Source organism: Vicugna pacos, chromosome 15, assembly GCF_048564905.1.
Source record: "Vicugna pacos chromosome 15, VicPac4, whole genome shotgun sequence".
NCBI lineage: Eukaryota > Metazoa > Chordata > Mammalia > Artiodactyla > Camelidae > Vicugna > Vicugna pacos.
In genome coordinates, this window is record NC_133001.1 from 35,266,391 (window position 1) to 35,282,740 (window position 16,350).

At 34.4% G+C, this 16,350-nt stretch overlaps 1 protein-coding gene across 2 annotated transcripts in view; it reads left to right on the forward strand.

Annotated features, from left to right (window-relative positions):
* The window catches only part of PRKD3 (protein kinase D3), a 69,235-nt gene that overhangs the window by 35,266 nt on the left and 17,619 nt on the right, over positions 1-16,350 (forward strand). For both annotated transcript variants that reach the window (XM_072937914.1, XM_072937913.1), the window contains 7 exons: positions 19-157; positions 1,679-1,810; positions 2,622-2,779; positions 6,100-6,289; positions 9,346-9,423; positions 12,584-12,767; positions 14,148-14,271. In XM_072937914.1, the coding sequence (XP_072794015.1) occupies positions 43-157; positions 1,679-1,810; positions 2,622-2,779; positions 6,100-6,289; positions 9,346-9,423; positions 12,584-12,767; positions 14,148-14,271 (981 nt within the window). In that variant the 5' untranslated portion in view covers positions 19-42. The remainder of the gene's footprint in view (positions 1-18; positions 158-1,678; positions 1,811-2,621; positions 2,780-6,099; positions 6,290-9,345; positions 9,424-12,583; positions 12,768-14,147; positions 14,272-16,350) is intronic.

Genomic DNA, 16,350 nt, shown 5'->3' on the forward strand with positions numbered 1-16,350 from the left:
AGGACTATTTTCCTGCAGTTTCCAGAGTGTGGATTCTTTGGCATGTATGACAAAATCCTTCTCTTTCGCCATGACATGAACTCAGAAAATATTTTGCAGCTGATTACCTCAGCAGATGAAATACATGAAGGAGACCTAATAGAAGTTGTTCTTTCAGGTAAGTAAATAGCTTCTTTTATTTTGTTGCCTTTTTTTTTTTTTAGTGAGCCTTACTTTTTGTACCAAATGCTATGTTCAGTTTACTTAGTCTCTGTACTATAGTTGCTTACTTCTTTCATCAGTATTAATGGTTACTATATGATTTTTACTTTCAGGAAAGTTATATCACAGATGAGAAGGTAGGAGAATAAGCCCTGAATTACTTGAGTGTTACTAAGCTAAGGGAATTATCAGTTGAACTGGAAGAAGAATATATTCATCTTTGAGTCAAAGAAATAAAACAATTACACTGAAATTCTGTTCTGCTTTCCCCATTTCTGTGAAAAGCATAGAAGAGAACTAGGGTTTAGGAAAGAACATCAGAAGAAAGGAGAAATAATGAAAATGTGAAAGAGGAAACTGCAATACTGGTTAATTCCATAACTTAATAATGCTTTTTCCCTTTTTGTTCTTGATAGACATTTTCTTCTTCTCTCCTTTCCCTCTCATCCGTACTTACCATCAATCCTTCCTTAGCTGCTGCTGTTTCCGATCTCATCCAACAACAGGTGGGCAGGATTGCTAGTGAGGAGTGTAAAGGAACAAAGAATGCATATAGTAGGACTGCAAAATTTCTTGTTTGACAATAAAGGAAGAGGGGAGGGAGAGAGAAAAAGCAGGAGGGAGAGTGAGAAAGAAGAGATAGAGGAGAAGGAAAGGAAGGAAGCCCAGCCAAAAGTCCAGAGTCCTGCCACCTTTCTTCCCCTCTTCCCAAACTCATCTGTGCCACCTGTTCTTGAGATCGTCTCTGACCATCACCTTTCCTTATTAGTCCCTGATCCTTCCCATTCATCTAGTGCCTACACTGATCATTCATCTTCTCCACCAAAACCTCAGATTCTGTACACTTCCCAATCCTTGTCTTCCTTGTCACTCCAGAGGGGCTTCACTCCCTGTCCTCCCTGGTGGTCATGCTAACCTCTATTTCTTCTTTGCTCTGGACCATTCATCAGGACACAGGAATATCCACTAATGACTTGCAGGTGTATTTGAGAGGACGTCTGATGGTGGTTGTATCTGCTACTGTTCAGTTGCTCACAGGGGGAGAAAAGTCTCTTTTTTCCTAACCACTAGGGCTATGGAGAACAGACAGAGTGTATCCTGGGATCCTAAGTTAGAACTCTGTGCGTTTTCCACAGAAACATTGTTATATGTTAAGTCCCACAGTTTTTGGTTTTTAACTTTAGTGTTCTATTTCCCAGTATAAGTTAAGTAGTTCTTAACTAGCTAAAATAGATCTAACAATTATTTACAGTCTTGTCACTGTGAGAGAATGCTTTTGGAGGTCAAATGCCTGCCTGCAGACCTACTTTGGGAGCTCAAATTAATTGAAGCCGTTGAACTTCCTGAAAGAGTTTGAAAACCACACTATTAAATGCTGAAAATTTTATACTTTGATATAAATGAATATGGTCAATGGTCTTAATCTCATCACAATTACAAGCATAGGGTTTATTTGAATATTTTCCTTTTTTAAAAGCTTTGGCCACAGTAGAAGACTTCCAGATTCGTCCACATACTCTCTATGTACATTCTTACAAAGCTCCTACTTTTTGTGATTACTGTGGTGAGATGCTCTGGGGATTGGTACGTCAGGGACTGAAATGTGAAGGTATGTGTTCCTAAGTTTTCTATCATTTGAAATAGGATTTCACATTTACATTCTCTAATTGTCAGTGAAAGAATAAGATCATTGTTCAGTGACTAGGTTTAGAATTGGAGTGATCTGGTTGTTTTGAATTAGAATTGCCAGGGGGTCGGATGCAGGTGCACATTTCTAATTAGTTCTCTAAGGTCAATAAACTTTTTCTGTCAAGGGCCAGAGAGTACATAGTTTAAGTTTTGCTGGCCATGTGGTCTCTGTTATAGCAACTTAACTGCTGTTGTAGCATGAAAATAGACATAGACAAGTTGTAAACAAATGAGCATGCTGTGTTCTAATAAAATTATTTATGAACACTGAAATTTGAATTTCATATAATTTGCACGTGTCATAGGAGGAATTTTGAACACAATCTGCAGTTTGCTGAAGTTCTTTAAGACAGTGGTTCCCAGACTTCACTGTATATCAGAATCACCTTGAGAACTTGTTGGAACATACTTTTCTAGGTCCCATGCCCAGAGTTTCTGGTTCAGTAGGTCTAGGGTAGAACCCAATAGTTTAGATTTCTAAAAAAATTCTCAGGTGTTGCCCTGGAGAGCACACTTCAAGAACCACTGCTCTAGCTAACTTAACCTTTCTAAATAAACCTTTCTACACGTTTGCTATTCTTAGCTTGTCTTTTGGGTTCTTCACTAGGATAACTGTTGCTGCCAGAGAAAATAAAAGAAGAACCTATTTTTCATGTACACATTTACATAGTAAAGTTTTTAATCAGTGTATTTTGTATTTTTTATTTTTTAACCTTTTAAAATATTTTTAGGCTGTGGATTAAATTATCATAAACGATGTGCCTTCAAGATTCCAAATAACTGTAGTGGTGTGAGAAAGAGACGTCTGTCAAATGTCTCCCTGCCAGGACCTGGCCTCTCAGTTCCAAGAAACCTCCAGCCTGACTGTGTACCCCTTCTCACTGAAGAGGTATGTATTCTAGGGTAGTAGAAAGGCGTTTTACTACTTACTATGTTTTTGCAGGGTATCCTAAAACCTAAGTTGTGTACTAAAGAATAGTAACATTCCTACACTTAAGAAACTTAAAATGTATTACTGCAGACAGGGCTTACCAATAGTAACGGACTGCATTCTGTATACTTTGGGATCACGTCATCACTTGGACCACAAGATCGGTCTCCTAGCCAGTATCCTGACTCCTGGGCTCCATACTTTACTATAGCTTAGTGTACAACTCTGATTATATCGCTCCCCACTAGGAAACCCTTACAATCTGTGCTGTTCATCATTCCCTGAACACGCCCTCTCTCTCCTATGTTTGCTCTTGTTAGTATTCCTCATACGTACTTTTCCCAGACCTAGCTCAACAGCTATCTTACCTGATTTTCCTCTTACCTAGAAGTTATTTTTCTGAATGCCATATCACTTTTCAGACCTCCCTAATGGTATGTGTGGCATTCTACTTAGTATGATAGTGTTTATGTACTAGATTGTCCTCAAAGAGTTCACAGTCTGTTTAGAGAGGACAATGCTCATGTCTTTGTTTGCCCCACCATACCCAGCATCATACCTTATTCTTTAGTAGGTGCTCAGTGATGAATGAGCATTTGAATGACCCCTTAATCCTTAACAGTATTCCAGTGAGATGGATTAGTAGATTTGTATACCATCAGACAGTTGGGACTCAGAATGGTCAAGTGACTTGACTGAAGTGACATAGCAAATTAGTAAGCAGTATTAGAATTGAACCCAGATCTGATTATTTTTAAATCAGTGACCTTTCCTAATAATATTGTACCCCACAAAGATAAATGTAGTAGATAGAGAGCAAAGAAATAATTACCTTACTCATTTGGTACTACTTTAAATGACTTCCATCCATAGATTGCAGTCTTGACATTTAGTTATTTCTGTAACCCCTTTGGTCTTTTGTATATTAATAGCAAAATCAAACATTTGGACTGTTGTCTTGACACCCTTGTCACAAGATTTTGCTAAACTGAAGCACCAGAGTAAGGAGCTTCTGAAATTCTTTCACAAAAATCCTGTATTTCCATGGGGTGGGTATAGCTCAGGGACGCATACATGCTTAGCATGCACAAGGTCCTGGGTTCAATCCCCAGTACCTCCATTAAATAAACCAATGAATTATTCATCAATCAATCAGTCTTATTCTAAAAAATTAAAAGTAAATTAAATAAATGAAAATCCTGTATTTCCATATTGCTTAGCCATACTATGAGATTTTAAAAATAGAAGAAGAGTGCTATGGCATTAGAAACTGAGAGCAAAGAGTTATTATATACATATGAAAGAGCTTGGGAAAAGATTGGTAATAGAAAAGTTAATGCATTTTATACATAAACTGCACTGGAAACTTAGCTGGGATTGGGAACTAAAGGATAAGACATGTTGTTTTGAGAATCCCACAAGTATTATCCATGTGTCCGCCACACCCACTATTACAAGATTAGGAACTAGCAGGACAGAGCAGATGAGTAAAGTATTGAGTTTTAATTCATTCATTTTTATTTTATCCTGAAGATGCAAATTCTTTAGGAAAGTATAAGAAGTCTAGTGGCGTGTTTGAATTGGTTATGTTGTGCAGAGTATTTTAGAAAAGCAGAAATTGTAGAGTGGGATATCTCAAGATTACTTTTGTCAGTCAAAGCATGAAATCTCAAAAATGAATGTGTAGTTAGAGACGTGCTAAGAGCTCATGAAGGGAAATCAGAGGGAAAGAAGAATGGGAAAAGAGGACACTTTAAAGGAATGGAGGAGACAGCAGTGAGGAGGTGGGAGCACCCTCAAATCTGAACCAAGTTTGGGGAAAAACTCATAAGTTCTCACTTGCCAGTCTTCATCCTGGATGCCTGACTAATCCTCACCACAGTCCTGGAACATACAGCTGTTATCCTGATTTCATAGATAAGGAGTAAGGAGGGAAAGTTTCTGAGGAGTCAAGATATTAAACTTCATTGACTGCTGAAATAAGAAAAGGCCAGTTGGGAATAGAAGCCTTTGAATCTAACTCTGAGGTTGTCATTGTCTACATGTAAGAAGGTAGTTTCTGTTAGTGTCTGAAGTCAGTTTAAAGGGAATCAAGTACAGACATGGAAGAGCAGAAGATAGACTGTTCACTGAATTTGTTTGAAATGGGACCACTGAGATTAGAGAAACCAGAATTGAACGATGGCTATTCTTCAAAAAGGCCTTTTATTTTCTCCTCCCTACATTTCTCCTGTACACTTCTTTGTCTCTTGGTTTCTCCTGCTTTCTTTGCTTCCATTGGTTGAATATGCCAATGTAGCATGCTTCAACTCTGAGTTAACAGTCATTACTGGTTATAGGAGGCAGTTCTGACAGTAAAGGTGCAGGCAGCTACAACAAAATCTGTAATACATCTAGATGGTAGGTAGGTATTTGAATTTTGTTCTTGACATGAACTGTATTCATTTTTGTATCCCCGATATATAGTATAGGGCCTGGCCTACAGTAATCAGTGAATGTTGAATGAATGGGATGAGCCACCTTGATCTGACTGTAATCTAATTTGGTTATTTCCTTTGTATACATAGAAAGGTCCATAGTTTAAAAATCCACTTATCCCTCAGATTACATAAAAAATTTTAACTAACACTTTCTTTAATTTTCGTTTTTGCTCACCTGAGTGAAAAAACCCAAATGATTAGAAAATACTTAAAATATCAAGGAACTTCTTAAAGCATAATTACTAAGGGTAAAATTGTTATAGTTTTTTATCTGCCATCATTTCATCATTTATATCATCATCATTAATTAAACTTAGATTTTCACATACATACTTTAGTATTTGTTAAAATAAATTTGAAAAACTAAGACTTGTTTTGAAATATTTTCAGACGTTATGTTCAGCATGAGCAGCAGTAACACTTTCTGACTTTACTTTTCCTGTGATTAATTTCTTGGTAAGGTTTTTGAAGGGATTTGAAAGTGTCATAAATTCATTTTAAGGTTTTTGTTTTTTATTTGCAAAATGCTGTCTGTGCCTGGCAAATAATAGTTAATCAGTGAATATATGTATGTGAGGATGAAAATCTTTTTTTTTTTTTAACACAATAGCAAAAAATTCTGCACTTTTTTCTCATTCAAGGGCTGGGAAATTCAGCTTCCAAAAGAAACTGCTGAGATCCACATTTTTAGATTTTTGGCTTTAGTGTTTGAAATAAATGACTTTTGTGGTCAAGTATTGCTCTTAATACTTTCTTTTTAATACTGACTTACACTTCTGGAAATTACTTATGTTTTAGTCACATGTTCAAGAACCTAGTAAGAGAATTCCTTCTTGGAGTGGTCGCCCGATCTGGATGGAAAAGATGGTAATGTGCAGGGTAAAAGTTCCACACACGTTTGCTGTTCACTCTTACACGCGCCCCACAATATGTCAGTACTGCAAGCGGTTACTGAAAGGCCTCTTTCGCCAAGGAATGCAGTGTAAAGGTAGGATTGGATGTTTTTCTTAAGTAAAATTGATATCTTTTTGTTAGCCAATGTAGGTTTAAAATATTTTTATTTCAGAAGCATTAAGCAAATAAATTGGTCTCATAGTTGTTAACTTAGAAAAGAAAAAATATACATACACAGGTGTTTGTTAATAACGACTACTATCCACAACGTGTATTGTGTACCAGGAACTATGCTAAACAAAAATTAGAATGTAAAAGGAAAAACTAGAATTTGGATCTGTAGGTGTGGCTGCTTAACACTTGGCAGTATGGAATGGTTAGTTAGCAAGTAAGCTGATATCTGAGCCTAAGTCCTTTTGATGCCAGAGCTAGACACTACCAAAAATACAAAATAATACTTTCCTGTTTCTGTTAAATATTCATACACGCACACGTATTCCAAGAGTTTTTTGTTTTTGTTTTTAATTATGTAACTATCAGAGCTATACAAAAATTGTCATTTCAGATATTAGTTACACTGAAATAGACAGAATATATTAGAAGGTACTGGAATTATAGTGGGTCACTATGGGGAATTACAAGGACCATCCATATTTGGATGCTAACCCAGAACACTATCATAGTATTCTAAAAACATCTCGTAATGAACTAGGTTTTTTAATAGACTAATGGAGTTTTTCCTATAGTTATATAATGTTTTAATGCTTTTTAAAGATGATTTTATCTTTTTGTCTCATAGCTTCTCAACAGTAATGCACAATTATGTGAAAACCAAAGCAGAGAGTTTAAATGTGTTATTAGGCTTTGAGCCAGGATAGGGTATAAGTAATCTGTCTGTAATATTATGTACTTATTTTTCATCTGATTACTTTAACAGTTCTTAATACCATACTTTTTATATAGAACTATTTTTTTTATATAGAACTATTTATGGAATTGAATTACCTATTATCTAGGTAAAACATTAGAGTTGAGATCTTTGCAACAATAAATCCTGCTAACAATATTAAGCCAAGTAATTACATGTAGATTTAACTTGAGCATATAAGAAAACTTTTCTTGGCGTTATATGGCTACACAGGAGACCATCAAATAGAGAACAGGTTGTACATTTGTTGCCAGGCATTTAATAACCATCACACAGGTTTAATGAAATGTTGAAATTTTATTTCAACAGCTTACTTTTGAATATGAGTTAATATATAAGTTAATACTTTTAAATACCAACACTAAAGTGTATTGGCAAGCAACCACTAAGGAATGTTTTGGGAAAGAACATTAAGAACAGATGTACGAATTCTAGCCAACAGATAATCTTAGTCAAGGTAGTAACTGGTGCTGTTCTACTGAGCAGAATGGAAGCATTCTAAAACCATGTGCAGAGAAGTACAGTATTTTATACAGAAACTAAAATAAATATGTAGATTAATTAATTTTGAAATAAAACCAGTTAACTCTGCCACTCTTTTATTAGTTTAACTTCTTAGAGTTCTGAAAGAATAATGTTTTATGCTTATATTGGTTCAGAAAGAAGCAGGTTATACTTCTATACAGCTAAGCTGTTTTAGTTATCCATCAAAATAATTGTAATTTACTTCAGTGATTCCTGTATTTTTATAATATGAATTAAGGTATTTAAAAAGCAGAATAGTCATTTTCATTCAGTTGTCAATCTATGGAAAAAAAGAAATAGTTAAGATAAAACAGTTACGCTGAATCATTTGAGAAAATATACATTTCTAAGAACATCTATTCATTCATTCATCTGTTTATTTTCTACTTTGTTACATTAAAATTTCAAGTCTGCTTATATAAGCATATATAAAATATAAGAAATAATTTATAAATTAATTAAAATGTGGGTAGGAATACAGAGGGGTAGAAATGCCTGTAATTAGAACCTACATACTTGCTACAGGTGGGCCACAGATTTGGTTCTACATTTGAAAGGGAAAATGGAAACCTTGTTATTTTCACAATTTGCAAGCCTCATGAGAGATAAAGAACAAATTAATGATTTAATGTATGCAAGATATTAATACTGTATATGACTTTTCCTAGGTCCTCTTATTTTAAAAGACATTATTGTATAATGCAAGTTTTATCATCCACCAAATTATTAATTTCTTGGAGCTTTTCTAATAATGACCTTTTACCCTGTGCTTTTGGCACGGTACCCAGAATTTTCTTGAATCACAAGGGTTACAAAATTACTCTAAGTCAAGACATGAAATGATTTTTACCTAGTTATTGCTGGTAGAAGTATTTCAAAGGTAGTGTTTAGACAGTAGTTACAGCAGTGGGTCTCAATTTTAGTGTTACCTAAAGAAGATATTAAAGCACACATTTCCCAGCTCCTCTCCCAGAGCTGCCAATGTAGTGGTCAGGAGTAGGGCCCAAGAATGTGCATTTCTATCAAGTTCTCTAGTGATGCTGAAGCTGCTGGTTGGTGACCACAGTTTGAGAACCACTAAGTTATACAGATGTACTGAGCAGCTTGGACCTGACTGATAGATCTGCAGTGCTATCACCTCTGAGGTTCTTGCAGGCTGAAGAACAATTATGTACTGCCAGTGAGAGACCTTGTGCATGGGAAGCTCAGTCCTTCCTTACAAGGTTGTATGGGAAAGCCCATAATTCCTAATAAATTGTTGTAGAATTGCAGTCTCGTTTCTGCTTATGCACCAGGTCCTATTAACTAGGAATTGAAAGTAAGTGCCTGACATATGTTGGAAAAGAATTTAATCAGCCTGAGAAACTCTTAAGGAGGATGTGGAAAGAAGAATGTGAGGTAAAGAAAGGAAACATGATGCTGCCAGCAACATTTTGGCAAAGCGTTATACAAATAGTGTAAAATGTCATTTTACAGATAAAGAAACTGAGCCCTGATGGCTTAAACAACTATTAAGAAGTGGTGTCAGAGTTTGAAATCAGACCCTTAATCTAATACCTGGGTTCTCAGTAAAGGAAAACTTAATTATTTCATCATCATTATTAAGAATACTCTGTGTGAGTAAAGAAAGTCTTTAACCATATTTGTTACTGCATGACTTTTTTACATAAATTAATAAGCTGACTATTTTATTTTAGATTGTAGATTCAACTGCCATAAACGTTGTGCATCAAAAGTACCGAGAGACTGCCTTGGAGAGGTTACTTTCAATGGAGGTAAAAGTCTTTTTCTTAATTTCCATAAAAGATTGGAAAAGATCACAGGTTTTTTTGTATATTGTCTTTGTATAAGGTTATATTTGCATATTTTATTTACTTTCTTAACTCTGGCCTTTTTTCAGAGATCAGGAATGGTACGCTTTTATTAATTATGCCTTCTTGTCTTCCCCTTAACAACCTACCACTGTAGTCTTATATGGCCAGTCGTGCTCCATAGCTTCTTTTATCTTTAGCCATAACAAAATGTATTTTAAAACCCTGCTGTTGTCCCTAGAACTATTTCATAGTTCTAATAATTATTGACTACAGCCAGGCACTGTTCTAAACTCTTTACATATTGACGTTTAAACCTAAGAAGGACCGTTTGAAGTAAGGACTTACAGGTGAATAAACTTAAGCACAAAAACATTAAATGAATTGCTCAGAAAGTACAACCAATAAGAGGTAGAGTTGGGATTCCAGTCTGTAAGTTCTGGCTTCTTAGTCCGTATTAACCTTTAGAACTGTTGTACTGTCTCACTTTTTCTTTCTCCATCGAATAATCATTAAACATTTTCTCTTTTTTGCCTATTTTTTTCTTTTCAAGATTATATTAATCACAGTGATTACCTTTTTTAGAAGTAAATAGTAATGAGTTTAAACTTTCAGCATAATTTTTCTTTAACATTTATGTGACTAGTAAAAATTGAATGTAAGTAGTTTTATAGGAGGAAAAGCATCAAGAATGAAAATTAAAGTCCTTAAGAGTTTGACATTTTCTCTTATGGCATGTTTTCTGTAGTTGCTGTGTAACACAATTGACAAAGCATGTCTGGTTTTCTCATTTCAGTTACTTCGAATGCAGTTTTTCTATATGACTAAAGCCTTTTCTAGATTTATATAGTTCGTGTATTTTTGTACTTTTCTACCTTTTGACAAATGGATATGAAATACTGTTTATTTTAATTTAATCTGTATGTTAATGAGTTTGAGCATCCTTCAACTGTTAACTGATTATTTAGCATTTTTTCCCCCTATATATTGCCTATTTACATGTTTTGTCCATTTTTCTCTGTTATCAATTTGCAGGAGTTGTCAGTAGTTCTGCTAAGTCTTTGTCAGTTTTATGTGATACAAATACCTTCTCTCGGTTGTGACATATCATTCTTAAGCAGCTTTATTGAGATATAATTTGTATACCTTACAATTTACACATTTAGTTTACTCACAGAGTTATGCAGCCATCACTACAATCTAATGTTAGAACATTTTCATCACCCCAAAAAACTCAGTATTAGTCACTCACCATTTACTCTTTCCCATTAGCCCCTGGCAACCACTAAATCAGCTTTTATCTCTATGTCTGTGTTATTTTGTCTCTATGTTTTTGTCTATTCTAGACATTTCATATAAATGAAATCATACAATGTGTAGTCATTTGTTATAAATTTCTTTCCCTTAGCATAATGTTTTCAGCATTCATCCATGTTGTAACATGTATCAGTACTTAATTCTTTTATATTGACAAATAATATTCCTCTACGTGAATATACCACACTTATCCATTCACCAGTCAGTGGATATTTGAGTTTTATCCACTTTGGGGTTATTATGAACAATGCTGCTATGAACAATTGAGTGCAGTTTCTGTGAGCATGTTTTCATTTCACTTGGGTAGCTAGCTGGTAGTGGAATCACTAAGTCATGTGGTAACTCTGTGTTTAACATTCTGAGGACTGCTTAACTGTTTTTCAAAGCAGCTGTACCATTTTACATTCCCACCAGCAGTGTGTGAGGACTCTAATTTCTTATCTTTGCCGCCACTTGTTATTGTCTGTCATTATGATTATGATTGGAATCCTAGTGAATGTAAAGTTATGTCTCATTGTGGTTTTGATTTGCATTTCCGATGGCTAATTGATATTACACATCTTTTTATGTACCTATTGGCCATTTTTACATCTGCTTTGGAGAAATTTCTGTTCTGGTCCTTTGCCCATTTAACTAGGTTATTTATCCTTTTATTATTGAGTTGTAGCAGTTCTTTAAATATTCTGGATATAAGTCCCTTGTTTGATATATGATTTGCAGATACTTTCTCCCATTTTGTGGACTGTCTTCACTTTCTTCAGAGTATCATTTGTGGCACAGAAGTTTTTAATTTTGATGGAGTCCAATTAATTTTTTTCTTTTGTCATATATTTTTGGTGGGGTATCTAAGAAGGCTTTGCCTAACCCAAGGTCACAAAGCTTTACTTTTATGTTTTCTTCTGAGAGTTTAATAGATTAAGCTCTTTTTCTTTCCTTTTTTTTTTAATTGAAGTAAAGTCAGTTTACAATGTTGTATCAATTTCTGATTTATAGCATAATGTTTCAGTCATACATATGCATACATATATTCCTTTTCATGTTCTTTTTCATTATAGGCTACTACAAGATAACGAATAAAGCTCCCCTTGCTATCCAGTAGAATTTTATGTATAGTAGTATCTGCAAATCTCAAACTCTTAATTTATCCCTTCCCACCCCCTTTACCCCCACTGGTAATCATAAGTTTGTTTTCTATGTCTGTGAGTTTGTTTCTGTTCTGTAAATAAGCTCTTTTTGTCATTTTTTAAAATTCTACATATAGGTGATATCATATGGTATTTCTCTTTCTGGCTTACTTCACTTAGAATGACAATCTCCAAGTCCATCCATGTTTCAGTATAGATTAAGCTCTTACATTTAGGTCTGTGACCCACTTTAAGTAAACTTTTTAGTTTAAGGAAGACATCCAGTTTTATTTTTTTGCATGTGGATATCCAATTGTCCTAGCACCATTTATTCAACAGATTATTTATTCTTCCTTCATTATATTTTCTCAGACCCTGTGGAAAATCAGTTGACCAGATGTATAATAGTGGTGGCTTATCTTTTACTTTGCTTCTAGTATCTTTTGTCATATCAAAATTTGAAACTCTAATGTAATCAAATTAATTTTCTGCCTTATGGTTTGTGCATTTCATATCATCCTAAGAAATATTTTCTTATCCTGAATCATAAAGATGTTTTTCTATATTTTCATTTTTAAGAATTTTAAAACTTTTTTTTTTCTCACATTTAATATACTGTTTCTGTTTAGGTGTATTGATATCCCATTAATATAAAATTCTGAATTCATTTAAAACTTTGCCAGAACCTTCCAGTCTGGGAACAGATACAGATATACCAATGGATATTGACAGTAGTGACATGAACAGTGATGGTAGTCGGGGCTTGGATGACACAGAAGAACCGTCTCCCCCAGAAGATAAAATGTTCTTCTTGGATCCATCTGATCTTGATGTGGAAAGAGATGAAGAAGCTATTAAAACAATCAGGTAATGCATATGTATTGCAAGCTACTTCAAAATGCAAGTTCAGTCCAGGAGATCTGTTAATAAAGAGCAAACCACATTTCTTTAAATGGAACCTAAAATCTAATTAAACGGTGGCTAATTCTTTTACATGCACCACAGTATTTTTCTGAAATATATCACTCTTGCCATCTACTCAAGATGGGAAGATTTGAGAATCCTTTTTTCTTAAAGAGAAGGTCCTTTATAGCCTGTGTCTAGCTGTGGAACAGCCACCACAAACTCCCAGAATGGAGCCACTACTTAAAGCTTCCTGTTTCTTCACACAAGCAGATTACCTGATGTTAGAAATACCAGTAAGAATCTGTACCTGAGAATGTTGCACAAAGATGATAGTGGCGAATCTGGGGACAGTTTTCATATTACCACAATTAATCTGACTTATTTGTACTTTGTAAAAATGCTATTGGACTATAAAACTTTCATGTATCCTCCTGTGTTTATAGAAATTCAGTATTTTGTAGATACAGCCTATGTAGGATGTACTACTTTGTGATAAAATGTTGACATTTTAGCAGGTTTTGTTTTTCATTGGCAACAAAGAGGCATTTAGAGAAAGTAGATCACATATCAGTCTCACATGACTGAGTCGTCTTTATTCCATTTGTCTTATCATTAAACTACAGCTACTATTATCATCATCATTTTAAACTAAAACTCAATGTTTACCCAATTTGGAGACTATTAAGAGAATTTAGCTAGTTTCCCAGTCATAGGTACTTTGTAATTTAAGAGAAAGTATTTAACTATTTGAGATTCAAATTGAAAAACAGTGTGTTTTTCACACACATCCCCCAAATTATTTGTTGTTTTTGTTTTCTTAATCAATATCCGTAAATGATTTCTCTTTCAGTATCTTCTACTATAAGTACTTTTTACTAACAACATGAATAGTAGAGTTTGACATTTGAACCGTGTGAATTGAGGTATAGATATGCTTGCTTTTTGCCTCGTTATGAATTTACTAATTTATCTTGCTGCCTAGGGCAGGAGATTCCTCAGCAGAAGTCCCAAATGAGACCCTCTCCCAGGCTCCAGATTTTCCATTTGGGGAGGATTCTTGCTGCTCTCTTCGTTGTTTTCTTATATCTTGTGACCCTCCAGAAAATATTGATGACAAGTGATGATGACTAACAATAGAATCTTGGCCTTTTATAAATTAACTATGTATCTTCATAACAGGATTAATTTATTTTCTTCTTAAGAAGAAGAATTGTTTGTCTTCCTAAGATATTTTAAAGAATGTTAGCCTAATTATCTTTCAAAAGGCTTGAGCAGCTTACAATATTTATGACTTTTTTATTGAAATTATAAATATTTGCATAAATTTTAAATATTTTTTAGTCCATCAACAAGCAGTAACATTCCACTAATGAGGGTCGTCCAATCCATCAAGCACACAAAGAGGAAGAGCAGCACGATGGTGAAGGAAGGGTGGATGGTCCATTACACCAGCAGGGATACCCTGGTCAGTAATCACAGATGTTTTATTATGGCAGTGAGACTTTGTTCTCTGCTTTGTTTTGTGCATTTTTTAAATCAGAATGAGAATGAGATATATATTAACACATCATTAGTACACTGAAACTGGTTACATTTGTAAAGAATTTTTTAAAGGTGGAATATTTAATGTATTATTTTTATATACTGGTAGAGCAGTAGAGATTCAGAAAAGGTCTGGATGTACAACACCACATGTACAACCCATGAAAAAAAATGGCAACACTGGACTTCATTATAATTAAAAACTTCTCTGCAAAAGAATGAGAAGACAAGCCATGGGCTACGAGAAAATATATGTGAAAGAGACATCCAATAAAAGATTGTTCTCCAAAATATACAAAGAACTCTTAAAATTTGATGGTAAAGAAACAACCTGATTAAAAAGTGGGCCGAAGCCCTTAACACATACCTCACCAAAGAAGTTACACGGATGGCAGATAAGCATATTGCTCCACGTCACGTGATCAGGGAAGTGCAAATTAAAACAATGATATACCACTACACATCTGTTAGAATCCTAATATCCCAAATCCTGAAACCCAAAATCCTAAACACCAATAACACTAAATGCTGGTAAGATGTAGAGCAACAGGAACTTTCTTCGATTGCTGGTAGGAATGCAAAATTGTATAGCCAACTTAGGAGGACAGTTTGGTAGTTTCTTACAAAACTAAATATGCTTTTTTCATATGATTCAGTAGTTGTACTCTTTGCCATTTACCCAAAGGAAAACAAACTTACATTCACACAGAAACCTACATATGGAAATTTATAGTAGCTTCATTCATAATTGCCAAAGCTTGAAAGGAACAAGATGTCCTTAGTAGGTGAATGGAGAAATAAACTGTGGTACATGCAGACAATGGAATATTAATGGAATATTATTCAACACAAAGAAGGAATGAGCTATCAAGCCATGAAAAGACATCTTAAATGCATAGTACTAAGTGAAAGAAGCCAGTATAAAAAAAGGGTTACATACTGTATGATTCTAACCATATGACATTCTAGAAACAGCAAAACTATGGAGACAGTGAAAAGATCAGGGGTGAGGGCAAGTAGGGATGAGAACACAGGATTTTTAGGTCAGTGAAAATGCTCTATATAATATCATAATGATGGATACATGTCATTATGCATTTATCCAAACATGTAGAATGTACAGCACCAACAGTGAAACATAGTATAAACTGTGGACTTCTGTGATTATGATGTAGGTTCTTCAGTTGTAACAAATGTACCACTCTGGTGAGAGATGTTGATAATGGGGGAGGCTGCACATGCGTGGGGACAGGAGCATATGGGAAATGTCTGCATCTTCTTAATTTGTTAACCTGTAACTGCTCTAAAAAAGCAAAGTCTTTGTTTTTACATATCTTTTAAAACTTATAGTAAAAAAATTCTAAATGGCAAAAAACAAAAGCAAAGACAAATGACAGACTGGAAAACATACTTTCAACTCATTCTAAACAAGGATTAATTCCATTATATGTAAAGAGTGCCAACAAATTGATAAGAAAAAGACTACCACAACACAATAGAAAAATGGGCAAAGAATATGAGCAGAGAGTTCATAGACAAGGAAATACAAATGACTCTTAAACATAATATCTTGATCTTATTAATAAAAAATTCAACTTAAAATTTTACCAAAATACCAGTTTTTACTTATCAGTGTAGCAAAGATCAAAAAGTTTAACAAATGTGACAGTGAATATATGTATGTTCTTGTATAACTGAAAAATTGTGCTCTACACTGGAATTTGACACAACATTGTAAAATGACTGTAACTCAATAAAAAATGTTAAAAAGGTTTATTAACATGCTGCATTAGTGCAGGTTTGCGTAAACAGGCACTCTCATGTTGCTGATGAGACTATAAATTGGGTCAAATCTTGTGTAGGGTAATTTAACACTGTCAGTAAAATTACATGTGCACATATCTTTTGACTCAGCAAGCCAACCTTTAGAAATTTAGCCTATACTTAAATTACATACCTATATGTGTATGATACACATGTATTTGTGTATGCATGCTTTTAT